The sequence below is a fragment of the Taudactylus pleione genome, unplaced genomic scaffold (assembly GCF_031769625.1).
Source record: "Taudactylus pleione unplaced genomic scaffold, aTauple2 ptg000176l, whole genome shotgun sequence".
NCBI classification, from domain to species: domain Eukaryota; kingdom Metazoa; phylum Chordata; class Amphibia; order Anura; family Myobatrachidae; genus Taudactylus; species Taudactylus pleione.
In genome coordinates, this window is record NW_028284578.1 from 3054686 (window position 1) to 3069058 (window position 14373).

Below are 14373 nucleotides of genomic sequence, written 5' to 3' on the forward strand. Positions count from 1 at the left end.
GCTCGAGCAGCCGATTATCGGATAATTGCATAGTGTATGGCCGCAACCTAGCACCAATTATCGGTCTGTTGGACAAGAAAAATCATCCAACATGCCCGACGGATGCAATAATTTATGGATAAATACCAATACTCACTATCAGACAGAGCAGTGGATAGCAAAGATATTGTTGGCATGATTCTGAGTCGGACGAAAATAAGCTTTTCGTCTTCGCATGCACCTGAGTGGCACCGCATATGCTTCCTGATTTTGGGCCTGATTCAGCAGTGCATGCAAGTGCACTACTGATCGCAGATTCCCGATAATCGGGAATTGCGCGTGCACAGGACCCATTCTGCGTAGTGGCACGCAGACCCTTGAATGCCTGTGCCCGATTGACAGGCAGAGGCATTTAAGGGGCAGTGCGGGGTCGACTGGCATTCCTGGAAACGGGGGGCGTGTCTGCCTCATTTTCTGGGAGTGACCAGCCCAGGATCTGCATTGATTAACGCAGTGTCCTGGGCTCGCAAGCCGGCTAGCCTAAGTAAGCTGAGGCTTACTCAGCTGGCCGGAGGCCCGGCGCCATCCACGATAGTGACCATCAACCGATGGTCGCAATGGTGATCCCAGACTCTGTTGCAGTGCTGGGATCGCAAATGCAGCAGGGAGTGTAACACACCTCCTGCTGCATTTGCATAATAGCAAGGAACGCAACTGCAAAGCTGTGTATGCCGTTGCAGTGCCTAATTTATGCAAACGGACAAACAAGCCTGCAACCACTTCCCAGTCACCACCCCCAAACGCTGACCTCCTGTCACTCACTCTGCGATGGCTGACCATCTGCATGCGTGATCGCATTGCGATCGCAATGCTAAACTGTGCACATGCACTACGGGACACAGTACTCACCCCCGGCCGGTCTGCATACGTGGTTGCAATTGCGATCCAATTGCTGAATCAGGCCCATAGACATGGAAGCCTTCGATTCAGTCCATGTATGATTTTAGTATGCCAAATAACTAGTTGGTCTGTCTGATTGTAATTTTGCTTTCAGTGTTAAAGTTCCTATGGGATGAATTTAGTGTTTTTTGGGCTTAAGCCCAATAAAATAAATGTATTTAACCTGATGTGTAAATAAATAGAAAAAAATATTTCTTCTGGAAAAAAAACAACAAACAATATATAAAATTCACTTCATACACAGCTTTATTTCATATCTACTATCCGGTATATGAAGAGAGGAAATACAGTAAGAAGAGCTGGAACACAAAAAGTGTTACACTTATTATGGTGCAAATAGGATTAATATAATATCCACCAATTTCTAACCCTGTGCATTGAGCAAAAAAAATGCCCCCAAAATACACACACCCCTGTCTTTTACATTATAATATCAAGCAAATCAATTGACTATAGGACACTAACCTTTACACATTGTAAGTATGGATTATGTTGGTATTTTTGTTATGAAGTTACTGTATGAAATTAATCTGCCCCCACTGAATTACATTCAGCCTATACAGCCCCAGTTATACAGCAGCAAGCACCACATAAACGCAGCCAAGCTGCTTATGGCAGGCTGTCATTAAACTAGACATGTAATCATATCTATGCTGTAGCTACATCAACACAGTGTCACAGACCACCCCATGGCTGTAATTCATCCTCTCCCCCCTCCTCAATTTGTGAGCATTATGAAACACAGGATCCTGGCTGTTTCACAACAAGGGAGGGGGGAGCATTGCAGCAGCCAATGGGAGGTCTGCCTGCCGTGCCACGTGACCGCAGACTTTATGTAATGTTGCTGCACATGTAGTTATATCAGGGTTCTATTTTCCTTTTGTGTTGTTACTTTGTTCCTCCTGGCACAGTAGTAGGTTATTAGAGAGAGTGTTGGGCTGTTTATGCTATGGGGTAAGCGCTCTCTCAGCCTGACTCCTTATGCCACAGTGCAGGGAATTGTTAGCAGCACCAGAGCATACTGTTGTTTTCATTTATTATTCCCACCTATCCTGCCCACATCAGGATGGCATCAGCTGCTCTTTGCACTGGATGGCAGGACTGAGGAAATCCCCTTACCAGCTGCTGACATGAGGATGCACCTTTGCTAGTTAATAGATTACTGACTACTACCTCATTGGGCTAGTGGCTGCTCGCTGTAAGCATCTACTCAGGGTCTCTGCTCTGTGCCCTCTGGCTACTTCTGAATCACCATTTTCTCTCATGGAGCTTTTCAATTGCCTGTGCTGCCAACAGCCCCTCTGGGACCCAGTGACTGTACCCTGTGGGCATACTTTCTGCAGGAGATGTCTCAAAAGATCAGCGCCAAGCAGGTGCTTTGTCTGTAAGCAAAGGCTAAAGATCAGGGGTTCCCATGACTTGAAGTGTAACACTCTCTTATCCAACCTGCTGGAGAAGTGCCTGAGTACAGAAACCAAAGTTAACAGGATCACAAGGGACCTGGAGGACTTGATCTCCCTTCAGCAGTATGAAGAGGCTGGGACAGTAGCCTGCAAAGGAATTGTGATGGGTAAGAGAAATGAAATAGTAAAAAAAAAAAAGAAGAGGGCACATCATGCAGGTTGTTGGGGGATGGCTAATGTATATTTTAGCAACTATAAGAATGCCTTGGTCAACATACGTAAATTCAAATGGCTGCTATAAAAAAACAGAATTTTCAATAACAGTTTTGGTACAGGCATGTAATAGTATTGTAATGATTTGAATTGACAATTATGTTAGTGATTTGTAATTTTTTTTTAAAAAAATAAAAAATTTGGTCGAGAGAGACTACCAAGCGCTGTACATTCCTAAAGGGCTAAAGCCGGGTACATACCAGATGACATTTGTTACCGGCTGAAAGCAGATGCGACAAACGACATATCGTGTGGTCCGTACACACCTCACAATCTTGTGAACGACCGCACAATATGTTATTCCCCCACCGCATCCAAATGCTTGGGGTCATCCGTCAGATCCTCAGATTTAGCAGCATGTATGGCAGATCTGAGGATGCGGCAGGCGACGCTGTGGGAGCACATATAGTGCATACACACTGGACAATTTGAACGATTTGTCATTCTGATCCATCGCATAGTGTGTACCCAGCATATTAGGGACCTAAGAAAAAGTGTGTGGTGATATTAGTACATAAGGCATGGATGTGCAAGTAAGTGTTTTACTTACTTTAGTAGTTTGGCCAGCAGTGCTATTAAAAATCATACCATGACACAAGTAATGGCATATTGCAGTGCTACTCAAACTCTGGGGCCTAATTCAGCATGGATCACAAATTGCAACCTCGTACGCAGATCGGGCAATTGTTACGTACTGCGCTTGCACCACATTGCGCATGTGCGGCGATCGCACTGCGATTACGTTCCCGCTCAGGAATCCATCGCAGAGTGGGTAACAAGCTGTGACCGTTTAGTGGTAGTAACTGAGGTGTGGTCAGAGAAACGCAGGCGTGCCTGTCCATTTGACCGCCGTTGCATGGGCGTGCATGAATTACCCACTGTGATTGCATACGCAGCCTGAGATCCTTCTGCGTGCGACGAGACTTGCAATTCCTGCGACGGTCCAGAGCTCCAGTAATTGTGCGTGACGGGCTGATGTGCTTCGATGTTACCAATGTATACGCAGGACTGCGAGGTGTTAGGGATGTGAGAAAGCAGCAGTGGGCGTCTCTATCCTGACTGGGCGGTGGCAGACATTAGCATATTTTTGCATCTGCATTGCTTGCGATTCCGCAGCTGCGATTGCAATTGCGATCTGTGCAGAATCAAGCCCTCTGTCCGTAAGTCACACAAACAGTCCAGGTTCTAAAGATTTCCATGCTTGAGCACAGGTGACTTAATTAGTAGCTCTGCCATTTTGATTTACTTATCTGTGCGCAAGCATGGATATTCTTAAAACCTGGACTGTTAGTATTTCTGAGGACCAAGTTGGAGAAGCACTGGTATTTTGGGTCTCAAGAAAATGAAGTCCTTCAGAAAAGTTATGGAAGCCCTTGTTTGGGCCCAATGGGCCTCCAATTTCAGTTAAGAATTATGCTACATAATGTGAATTTATTTCCACAGTTTCCTGACTAATTAGTTTGAGTTTAATAGTACCCTTATTACATGTCGTTGGCATGCTTTCTGTGGGTGCTGGTGGCAGCTCTTCCCAAAATACGTTTAGTACTAACAACTAAATTAACAATTAAAAGTTCCAAAAGTGTTCTTAGATTTTCGGGCAACTTTAGTACTAGAATAAATAATTGTCTGTCTTGGTAAAGGTTAGATTCTGGATATCTCGAGGTGCACCTGTTGATATGTTAGCATATGATGTTATGAAACACCCTGCAAGAGTATGTAAACCACTGAGGGATCAGTGTGATCTTTAGTCTGAAAACTGTTTATTGCAGATTAAATGCTGTGTTTGTTATGCAACGAATCTAATAGACTACATAACAAAATGCTTTCATTGCCTTGTAAGCGCACCATAGCAAATCTTATTTGATGACTTGTAAATGCACACTGGGCCTGATTCAGCAAGGATCGCAGTTGCAAAGACGCACGCAATCAGTCAATTAATTCGCATTGCGCATGCAAATACATCGTAGTGCGCGTGCGCAAATTAGCAGTTGCGATGGGAAATGTGATTATTTCACCAAGAATACGGATGTGTGTAAATGGAAGTGGGCGTCCTTATGGTAAGCTGTGATCGCAGTGCGATTGCAAATATTTGCATTTCACCGTTAATATTAGCAACGACGGTGTGTACGTTCTAGCAGAATAGCGGTCCTTGCTGAATAAGGCCCACTGATTGTAGCTGGCAGATTTTTTTAAATGAAAGGTTTTTTTTTTTACTAGTTTTAGAGTTCAGTTCATTACAGGGGTTCAATTAGCCCCTGATAATCAAGTTTCCAACAAGATGCTATAGTTGATACCTAAGTACGGAACAATACTGAAGTGCTCTGACAGATCTGGCCCCTGGGATGCCGTCAATATCCCGACCGCGGGAATTCCGGCGGCCAGAATTTCTGACACCGGAATTTCAACACTAGTCAGAATACTGGCGCAGGCATCCCAACTGCCAGGATTGCAAAGGTAATTACTGAGGGGAGGGTCAGAGTTAGGCACTAGGAGGGAGGGTTAGGGTTAGGCACTAGGGGGGAGGGTTACTTAATAAATGAGGAAACAAGTGTTTACACATATGTAATGGACCCATATGTGTATGGGCTACACTATGCAGAGATAAACGGAAGCGTAAATAGCCTGTTTCTAGGCATATCATTTGCACCAAAGATAGACCAGTGTCATTGTGCTCTGTTGATCAGTAGCAAAGTAAGCATATGGATGTAGGGTTGGTGCTCCACAAAGAGATGTGAACATCTCTGTTTATGGGCAAATATACACTTTTGGTTCTGTGAATGCAATGTGGGTCACCTCCCACTTTTTATGACCTCATAATTTTAGCAGGGCAGACCCGGGTTAATTGTGAACAGGACTGACCTGGGAATAATCCAGATCAAAGGTGCAGTGTAAATGGGGTCTGACCTGGGTTGGAACCATGGACTTCATTCAGAGGCGGTCGTTAGATGCAAGCGGTCGCTCTAAATGAGGGCGGCCGCTTGCATCTTGTAGTGCCGCCTCTTGGTCGATCGCTAAGCTGTGGGTCTTGACCATCGCGACCATCGGGGCTTGCAATGAGAACCTAAGGTTGGGTCTCGGCACTCGCAAGCCCCAGGGAGCTTCTTGCTCTGATCAAGCAGGAAGCTCCCCACTGACATCACAGCTGATGTCAGTGCGGCCGTCCCCAAACGGTAGGCGTTCCTTTGGGAACGCCTCCGTTTGGCTGGCCACGCCCCCCTGCCCGCCTCCCAAACGCTTGCAAAAGTCCAGGAATGATGATGTTTGTCCATGCAAGATAACGTTTTGCCTCTTTCTGAGTCCCATTTTTTGGAGGGAAAAATCCGAACTCGGCGTGCAAATTCGAACCTATCCGAGCCTACACATCCCTAATTTAAATAGTATTGAAGTTGCATTTTAAGCACATGCATTTAAAAATAAAAAATCAGATTGAAGTGTGTGTATCTTCCGGGGTGGCTGGGAGGCTCCCGAAAATCAGGTGGCGTTTACAGCCTCCCGGAAAAGTGGGCCAGGCTCCCAGCTAGCTGCCTACCCCCGCAGCAGGGGAAGGGGCAATGACGAGATTTGCGCTGAATTGCATCATCGTGGGCCTGGCCCCTGCTTCACAATGGCGGTAATATCGGCACTGCGTAGCAGGGACAGGGACACGATGACACTGCCACGTGCGCTTTGCCCCCTAATGCTGGGTAATGAGGGAGATGGATATAGATATATATAATATATTATAAGAGAGAGATATACAGTGTCATATACATGCTGTTTCCTAAAAGTGCATAGGTGCTGGTTATTTTAGCACTTTCTTTATTTAAAGTGGATGTAGCAGGTTTTATGGGTATTTGCAAGTCTCTTAAGTGAAGTACAACACAGAAATATATATATTTTTTGCAGCTCCTGAGGACGTTCCCTTGAGGGTACTTCGCTCACAGGTGTATCTGTCATTAAAGCAATATCCTGAATCTCTGCGGGAAGCGGAGGTGATCTGTAATCTGCAGCCACAGAATCCAGAGGTAAGTGCACATTCGCTCTACTGTCACCTAAATGTGTTAAAGTGGCAATCATTTAAAAGGCAAAACTGGTTTCACCTTTTAAATGATTGCCACTTTAAAGAATTTGGCAGACTGGCCGTAATCTCACCGATGGCTCCAAGTTGCAGGCCGTTCCATTTCTCCCCTAGTGTGAGAATATGATCTGTCTATAGTAACTGATAATATTGTGATGAATCCTCACAGGCCAGCATGTGATTCATGAATATCTAGTATAGTTTGGGGCAGAGGGCCTGATTCTGACCCGGTCGCAAGCGCTGTGCGCTCGCAACCGGGTCGATGGTGGGCCAGTGCGCATGCGCACGATGGAGCCGGCTCCGTCGTGCGCATGCGCGAGACCCGGATAGCGACGGGCACTCCGTCGCTCGTACCAAAGGGGGCGTGCTGTCGATGTTGAGTGACAGCATGCCCCCTTTGGTGGGCCGGCCGGGGGAGTAGCTGTCCAAACGGAGGCGTTCCCATGAGAACGCCTCCGTTTGGGGGGGGGCCCACTGACATCACGAGTGATGTCAGTAGGAGAGATTTCGGCTCTGTTTGAGCCGAAATCTCTCTGGGGCTTGCGGCAACGAGACCCTACCACAAGGGTCTTGTAGCAAGCCCAATGGTCGCGATGGTCTTGACCATCGAGACCATCTTCCTGGCCGCTCGCTATAGCTGTGGGTGGTCACCCACCCACAGCTATGCGAGCGGCCAGGAGGCCATTCTAAAAAAAAAAAAACGGCCCTGATTCAGGGTCCAATTGTGAAACAAGTTCAGCAAGTACTGTATAAAACTGTTTTTCCTCTATAGCGCATAGATGGAACTACATGTGATTAGTCTATTATATTATCTCCTGCAGCATGAGTCTATCTGCAGGAAAGCCCCGCACCCTCTCTGCCCTAACATCTCTCACTGGCTGGCAGACAACCAGATTTAGGGATGGCCATTGGTGCCATTAGTGCATAACATTGAATGCATAAAGTGTTGCCTACCCTCCTGCATCTGGCGGGAGACTCCCGATTCCCTGTGGAGTTTCCCGCTGCCCCAGAGACTTCAAGAAATCCCCCGACTTGGGCATGGACATGAGGACCTGGAGGCAACCGCTGAGGACTGAGGCCCTGATTGAGAGCCGGTCGCTCTGACAGAGCGCTCGCTCTGAATCAGGGCCGGTCTTTTTTTTTTTTTCTTTTTTTTTCTTTAGAACGGCCTCCTGGCTGCTCGCATAGCTGTGGGTGACCACCCACAGCTATAGTGAGCGGCCAGGAAGATGGTCGCGATGGTCAAGACCATCGCGCCCATCGGGCTTGCGACGAGATTTCGGCTCTAATAGAGCCGGAATCTCTCCACTGACATCACTTGTGATGTCAGTGGGGCCGGCCCCAAACGGTAGGCGTTCAGATGGGAACGCCTCCGTTTGGGCAGCCACCCCCCTGGCCCGCCCTCCAAAGGGGGCGTGCTGTCACTCAACATCGACAGCACGCCCCCTTTGGTGCGAGACCCGGAGCGACGGTTTGCCCGTCGCTATCCGGGTTTCGCGCATGCGCACGACGGAGCCGGCTCCGCTGTGCGCATGCGCTCTAGACCACCATCGACCCGGTTGCGAGCACTCAGCGCTTGCGACCGCGTCTGAATCAGGCCCTGAGAGCGGGCTTACCGTATCAGTACAGGGAGAAGGAACTGGGGAGCAGTCCGTGCATCCAGCCCAATCGCAGCTAGGGAGGCACTGAGATATTACTTGGTCGGAGTGTGAGGGGAGAAACTGAACATCTCCTCCAGGGACACAGATCTGAACTAGAGGGTCGAATGAGTGGCCGGGTTAATGCTGTTTCCTGCGGAGGCAGTCATGGCAGGGTGTTGTAATGGTGGAGGGGGGTGGTCCAGAGGGTGTGCTGTGCTGGGGGACACAGAGGGTGTGCTGTGCTGGGTGACAGAGGGAAAGCAATGCTGGGTGAGAGAGTGGATGCTGTGCTGGGTGACACAGATGGGTGCTGTACTGGATGCTGTGTCAGGTGGTACAGTGCTGGGTGACACAGAGCTAACAGATCCTGAGTGGCATAGAATGGATGCGGACTAACTATGGATAGCATATTTGAGGTATTTTTCCAGGAAATGCATGTTACTAGAGCTGTACTGTGTGCTATAGGCAGTGGCGTAAGTTCATCCCAGATGACGGAGGCAAGTTATAATTTGGTGCCCCTCTCCAGTAGCGCACGTAGGGGGGGTTCTGAGTACCCAGAAACTCCCCTTGACAGACTGGAGTGCAGGCAACGTGTTCTTAAACCCCACACTCTAGCGGCAATTTTGACACGATTCGCGGGTCAATATGAAGGAGGCGGAGCCAGTATGACGCAATTTAATTAGATTTCAGTCATGTGGCCCCGACCCCTCCCAATTAATCCGCGAATCGCGCCAATTTGCCATGAGGGGATGGAGCTTAAAAACATGGTGCCAGCGTGCTAGATCCTGTTCCTATCAGATCTGCAGCAAGGTAATGTATGCGACATATGTTTGTGTGTGCATGTGTATGTATGTATGTATATATATATAATATATTTATTATAAGGAATGGGCGGGTTCGGATTTCTGACATCCGACCCCCCCCACCGATCTGAGTCGGGAACCGAGTCCGGCTCAGTTTTTCTCGCCTGACTCGGAACTGAAATCGAAGCAAAACGTCATCATCCCGCCTTCCGGATCTCGCGGGTTTTGGATTCTATAAAAGGTCCCAGCGTCGCCGCCATTTCTCACTCCGGCTGTGGACAGTGAAGAGGGAGGGTGGGAGCTAGGGCTGGCTGGGCTGTGTTGTGCTGCTGTTGTCCATAGGGGCTGTGTCCACTCAGTCCATAGGGGCTGACTGGGCTGTATTGTGCTGCTGTTGTCCATAGGGGCTGGCTGGGCTGTGTTGTGCAGTCAGTTGTCCACTCCAAAGTCTATAGGGGCTGGCTGGACTGTGTTGTGCAGTGTCCAATAAAGGCTGTAGTCCTAAAGGGGTGCTGTAGTGTTGTCCAGGGGGTGATCTGTCCATCAGGGGTGCTCCCCCAAGTGCACTCCAAAAAAAAAATATTTTTTTCTGTGTTTGTGAATTGTGTGCGCAGTAGCCGCACGTGCATCAACAAAGTAGCAGCGCCAAACGTGCGCCTGTGTCATAAGTAAAGGGCCGGCTGGCTCATCTGTTAAAGGGTGGTGTAACCCCCAAAGTGCACTCCAAAAAAATATATATATATTTTCTGTGTTTGTGAATTGTGTGCACTGTGATTGCACGTATATATCAATATAACATAAATCGAGGACCAAACTTAGGCCCTCATTCAGAGCCGTTCGCTATTTGCGGTCGTTCGTTCAAAAACAAGGGGTGGCTATTCAAATGATCCGTTCGCAAATTGCAGTCTGTTCACACCTCTAAGTCTGAACGAGCGAGCAAAACATACGCTCGTTTATTTGATAAAAACGCCCCCTGGCCGCTCGCACCATACGTCATGTCCGCTATTTATTTGATTAATCGAGTACATCGTACAGCGTATGAACTGCTCGCTATTCTTGTGGTTGGTTTCTTCAACCGCTATTTTGCGAGCAGTTCTGAGTTTAAAAAAACCAAGTGACGTGGTCAATGACGCTGCTGGATTAATTATGCACACCCTTAAAACGCCCGTTTTGACCTTTAAGCACGCCTGCGTTCGAATTCCACTCCCCCCTTTTCAAGCACCTTCCCCTGTTACCACCCTCATACGCCTCATTCTGTCACTCAAAATAGCAGGCACTCGCTATATAGCGTACAAACGATTTTTGGCCGCACTGACTGGTTCGCGCATGCGTACTAAAAACCGTACGCATGCGCAGATGTGCAAACATCGCTCGGAACGAGCGTACTGCCGCTAACGAGCGTCTCTGAATGAGGGCCTTAGTCCGATAAAAATAAAATAGGGAAAGATTAAGAACCACTTCCTCCTAGTGCTGAAGCTGCTGCCACTAGTCATGACATAGACGATAACATGCCATCAATGTCGTCTGCCAAGGTCGATGCCCAATGTCATAGTAGAGGGTGTATAAAATGACAAATGACAAAGTTCAAGAAAATGACCTTAAAAAAAACATTTAAGTCATCTGAGGAGAAACGTAAACTTGCCAATATGCCATTTATGACACGAGGTGGCAAGGAACGGCTAAGATCTTCCCCTATGCTCATGACTAGTGGTTCAGCTTCATATGACGATGGAAGTCCTCCTCCAAGCTGGCAAAAGCACAGCGAAGAACTGTGCGTTCTAAGAAGATATCACAAATCCCCAAGGAGAGTCCAAGTGTGGTGGCGGTTGCGATGCCTGACCTTCCCAGCACTGGACGGGAAGAGGCTCTTTCCACCATTTGCATGCCCTCTGCAAGTGCTGGAAGGAGCACCCACAGTCCACTTGCTGATATACAAATTTACAAATTGAAGATGTCACAGGATGAGGATACTGGTATAGCTGGCGCTGAGGAGGAAGTTGGTGAGGAGGATTCTGATGGTGATGTGGTTTGTTTAAATCAGGCTCCGGGGGAGACAGTTGTTGTCCGTGGGATGAATAGGCCCATCACTGTCATACCTGGGCAGAAGACCAAACATTCCACCTCTTTGGACTGGCAATATTTCTAACCAAATCCGGACAACAACTGTCTTGCCATATGTACCATATGTTAAGGTGAAATAAGTAGGGGTAGGGACGTCAACCACCTAGGAACATCCTCCCTTATACGTCACCTGCAGCAAATTCATAGAAAGTTACTGTCAAGTTCAGAAACTTTGGCTAAGACTGTAAGCAGTCCAGGGACACCTAAATCCCTTTGTCCTGTTGTATCCAAGCACCTGCAAACCACACCGTCAACTCCCTCCTCGTCAATTTCCTCCTTAGTCAGGATCGGAAGTAGTCCTGCAGGCCATGTCACTGGCATGACTGACTCTCCTATTCGGGATTCCTCCGGAGGATCCTGCATTGCTACACCTACTGCTGCTGCTGCTGTTGGGAGTCGTTCATCATCCCAGAGAGGAAGTAGGAAGACCACTACTTTTACTAAACAATTGACCCTCCAACAGTCCTTTAGCGAGGAGGATGAAGTACGACAGCAGTCATCCTGAAGCAAAACTGATAACTGAGGCCTTGACTGCTATGTTGGTGTTAGACGTGCGTCCGGTATCTGCCATTAGTGCAGTGGGATTTTGACAATTGATGGAGGTAGTGTGTCCCCGGTACCAAATCCCGTCTACATTCCAGTTCACTAGGCAGGCGATACCGAGAATGTACAGAGACGTCAGAAAAAGTGTCCTCAGTGTCCTAAAAAATGCGGTTGTACCCAATGTCCACTCAACCACGGACATGTGGACACATGGAACAGGGCAGACTAAGGACTATATGACTGTGACAGCCCACTGGGTAGATGTATCGCCTTACGCAGCAACAACAGCAGCATCATCAGTAGTAGCAGCTCGTTCCAAGGCAGACTACGCTGTGTATCACCAGTTTCAGTAAGAGGCACACCGCCGACAACCTCTTAGAGAAACTGAGGGAAATCATCACCCAGTGGCTTACCCCACTTAGACTCTCCTGGGGATTTGTGATATCTGATAACACCACCAATATTGTGCAGGCATTACATCTGGGCAAATTCCAGCACGTCCCATGTTTTGCTCACACAATAAATTTGGTGGTGCAGAATTTTCTAAAAAGCGACAGGGGCATGCAGGAGACGCTTTGGGTGGCCCAAAAAATTTCTGCCCACTTTTGCCATTCAGCGACTGCATGCCGAAGACTGGAGCACCAGCAAACACTCTTGAACCTGCCCCGCCATCACCTGAAGCAAGAGGTTGTGACGCGGTGGAACTCAACCCTCTATATGCTTCAGAGGATGGAGGAGCAGCAAAAGGCCATTCAAGCCTATACATTAACCTATGACATAGGAAGGGGTATGCACCTGACTCAAGCGCAGTGGAGAATGATCTCCGTGTTGTGCAAGGTTCTCCAGCCCTTGGAACTTGCCACACGTGAAGTCAGTTCAGACACTGCCAGCTTGAGTCAGGTCATTCCCCTCATCAAGCTTTTGCAGAAGCAGCTGGAGAAAGTGAAGGAGGAGCTAAGACGGAGCAATTTCGCTCAGCATGTGGGACTTGTGGATGAAGCCCTTCATTCGCTTTGCCAGGATTCCAGGGTGGTCAATCTGTTGAAATCAGACCGCTACATTTTGGCCACCGTGCTCGATCCTAGATTTGAAGCCTATGTGGTGTCTCTCTTTCAGACCGACACAAGTCTGCAGAGGTGCAAAGACCTGCTGGTGAAAACACTGTCAGCTGAAGCGGAACGTGACACGTTAACAGCTCCTTCTTCATTTTCTCCCGCAACTGGGGCTGCCAGGAAACAGCTTGGTTATCCTAAGGAACCCGCTGGTGGTGATGCAGGGCAGGCAGGACCAAGTTTGGACATCTGGTCTGGACTGAAGGACCTGGCAACAATTTCTGACATGTCTACTGTCACTGCATACGATACTGTCACCATTGACAGAATGGTGGAGGATTACATCGGTGACAGCATCCAAGTAGGCATGTCAGACAGTCCGTACCTGTACTGGCAGGGAAAAAGGCAATTTGGAGGCCCCTGTACAATCTGGCTTTATTTTACCTGAGTTGCCCCCCCCTCCAGAGTGTTTAGTGCAGCCGGGAACCTTGTCAGCGAAAGGCTTAGGAGGTTCCTTCCACAAAATGTGGAGAAGATGATGTTCATAAAAATTAGTTATCAACTCTTCCAGGGAGACCAGCCTCCAGAACGTACAGAGTGACCTGTGGTAGTGGATTCCAGCGGGGACGACTTAATACTCTGTGAGGAATCGGTGGATGAAGAGGATGAGGACGACATCTTGCCTCCGTAGAGCCAGTTTGTGCAGGGACAGATTAATTGCCAGCTTGTTTTGTGGGGGCCCAAACGAACCAATCATTTCAGCCACAGTCGTGTGGCAGACCCTGGCTCTGAAATGATTGGTTTGTTAAAGTGTGCATGTCCTGTTTATACAACATAAGAGTGAGTGGGAGGGCCCAAGGACAATTCCATCTTGCACCTCCTTTTTTTCCTTTGCATTATGTACTGTTTGGGGCCTAGTTTTTCAAACTGCCATCCTGTCTGCCACTGCAGTGTCACTCCTAGATGGGCCACGTGTTTGTGTCGCCCACTCGTGTCGCTTAGCATAGTCATCCAGTTACCTCGGTGCAACCTTTTGGACATAAAAACACTATTGTGAGGTGTGAGGTGTTCAGAATAGACTGGAAATGAGTGGAAATTAAGGTTATTGAAGTTAATAATAGCATAGGAGCAGAAAAATCACAAATTCTGTGATTTTAGCTGTTTTTATGCTTTATTTATTTATTTATTTATTTTAAATACAGATCCAAAACACGGAAGGGTGGTTTTGGCAAAACCAATCCAGATCCAAAACACGAAGAAAGATCCAGATCCAAAATCAAAACACAAAAAGTGACACACACACACACACACACACACACACACACACACACACACACACGCACGCACGCACGCACGCACGCACGCACGCACGCACGCACGCACGCATAAATATTGGAACATTGACCGAATTTTCATATTTTGGCCCCTATTCACCACCACAATGGCTTTGAAATGAAACAAACAAGATGTGCTTTAACTGCAGACTTTCAGATTTAATTTGAGGGTACTTACATCCAAATCAGGTGAATGGTGTAGGAATTA

At 47.8% G+C, this 14373-nt stretch overlaps 1 protein-coding gene across 6 annotated transcripts in view; it reads left to right on the forward strand.

Annotated features, from left to right (window-relative positions):
• Positions 1-1713: 1713 nt before the first annotated feature.
• The window catches only part of LOC148520520 (LON peptidase N-terminal domain and RING finger protein 1-like), a 105997-nt gene continuing 93337 nt past the window's right edge, over positions 1714-14373 (forward strand). For all 6 annotated transcript variants that reach the window (XR_015878864.1, XM_088475682.1, XM_088475684.1 and 3 more), the window contains exons 1-2: positions 1714-2509; positions 6501-6619. Coding sequence is in view for 5 of the 6 variants with exons in the window: in XM_088475682.1 (XP_088331808.1) it covers positions 2203-2509; positions 6501-6619 (426 nt within the window). In the remaining variant the exon portion in view is untranslated. The remainder of the gene's footprint in view (positions 2510-6500; positions 6620-14373) is intronic.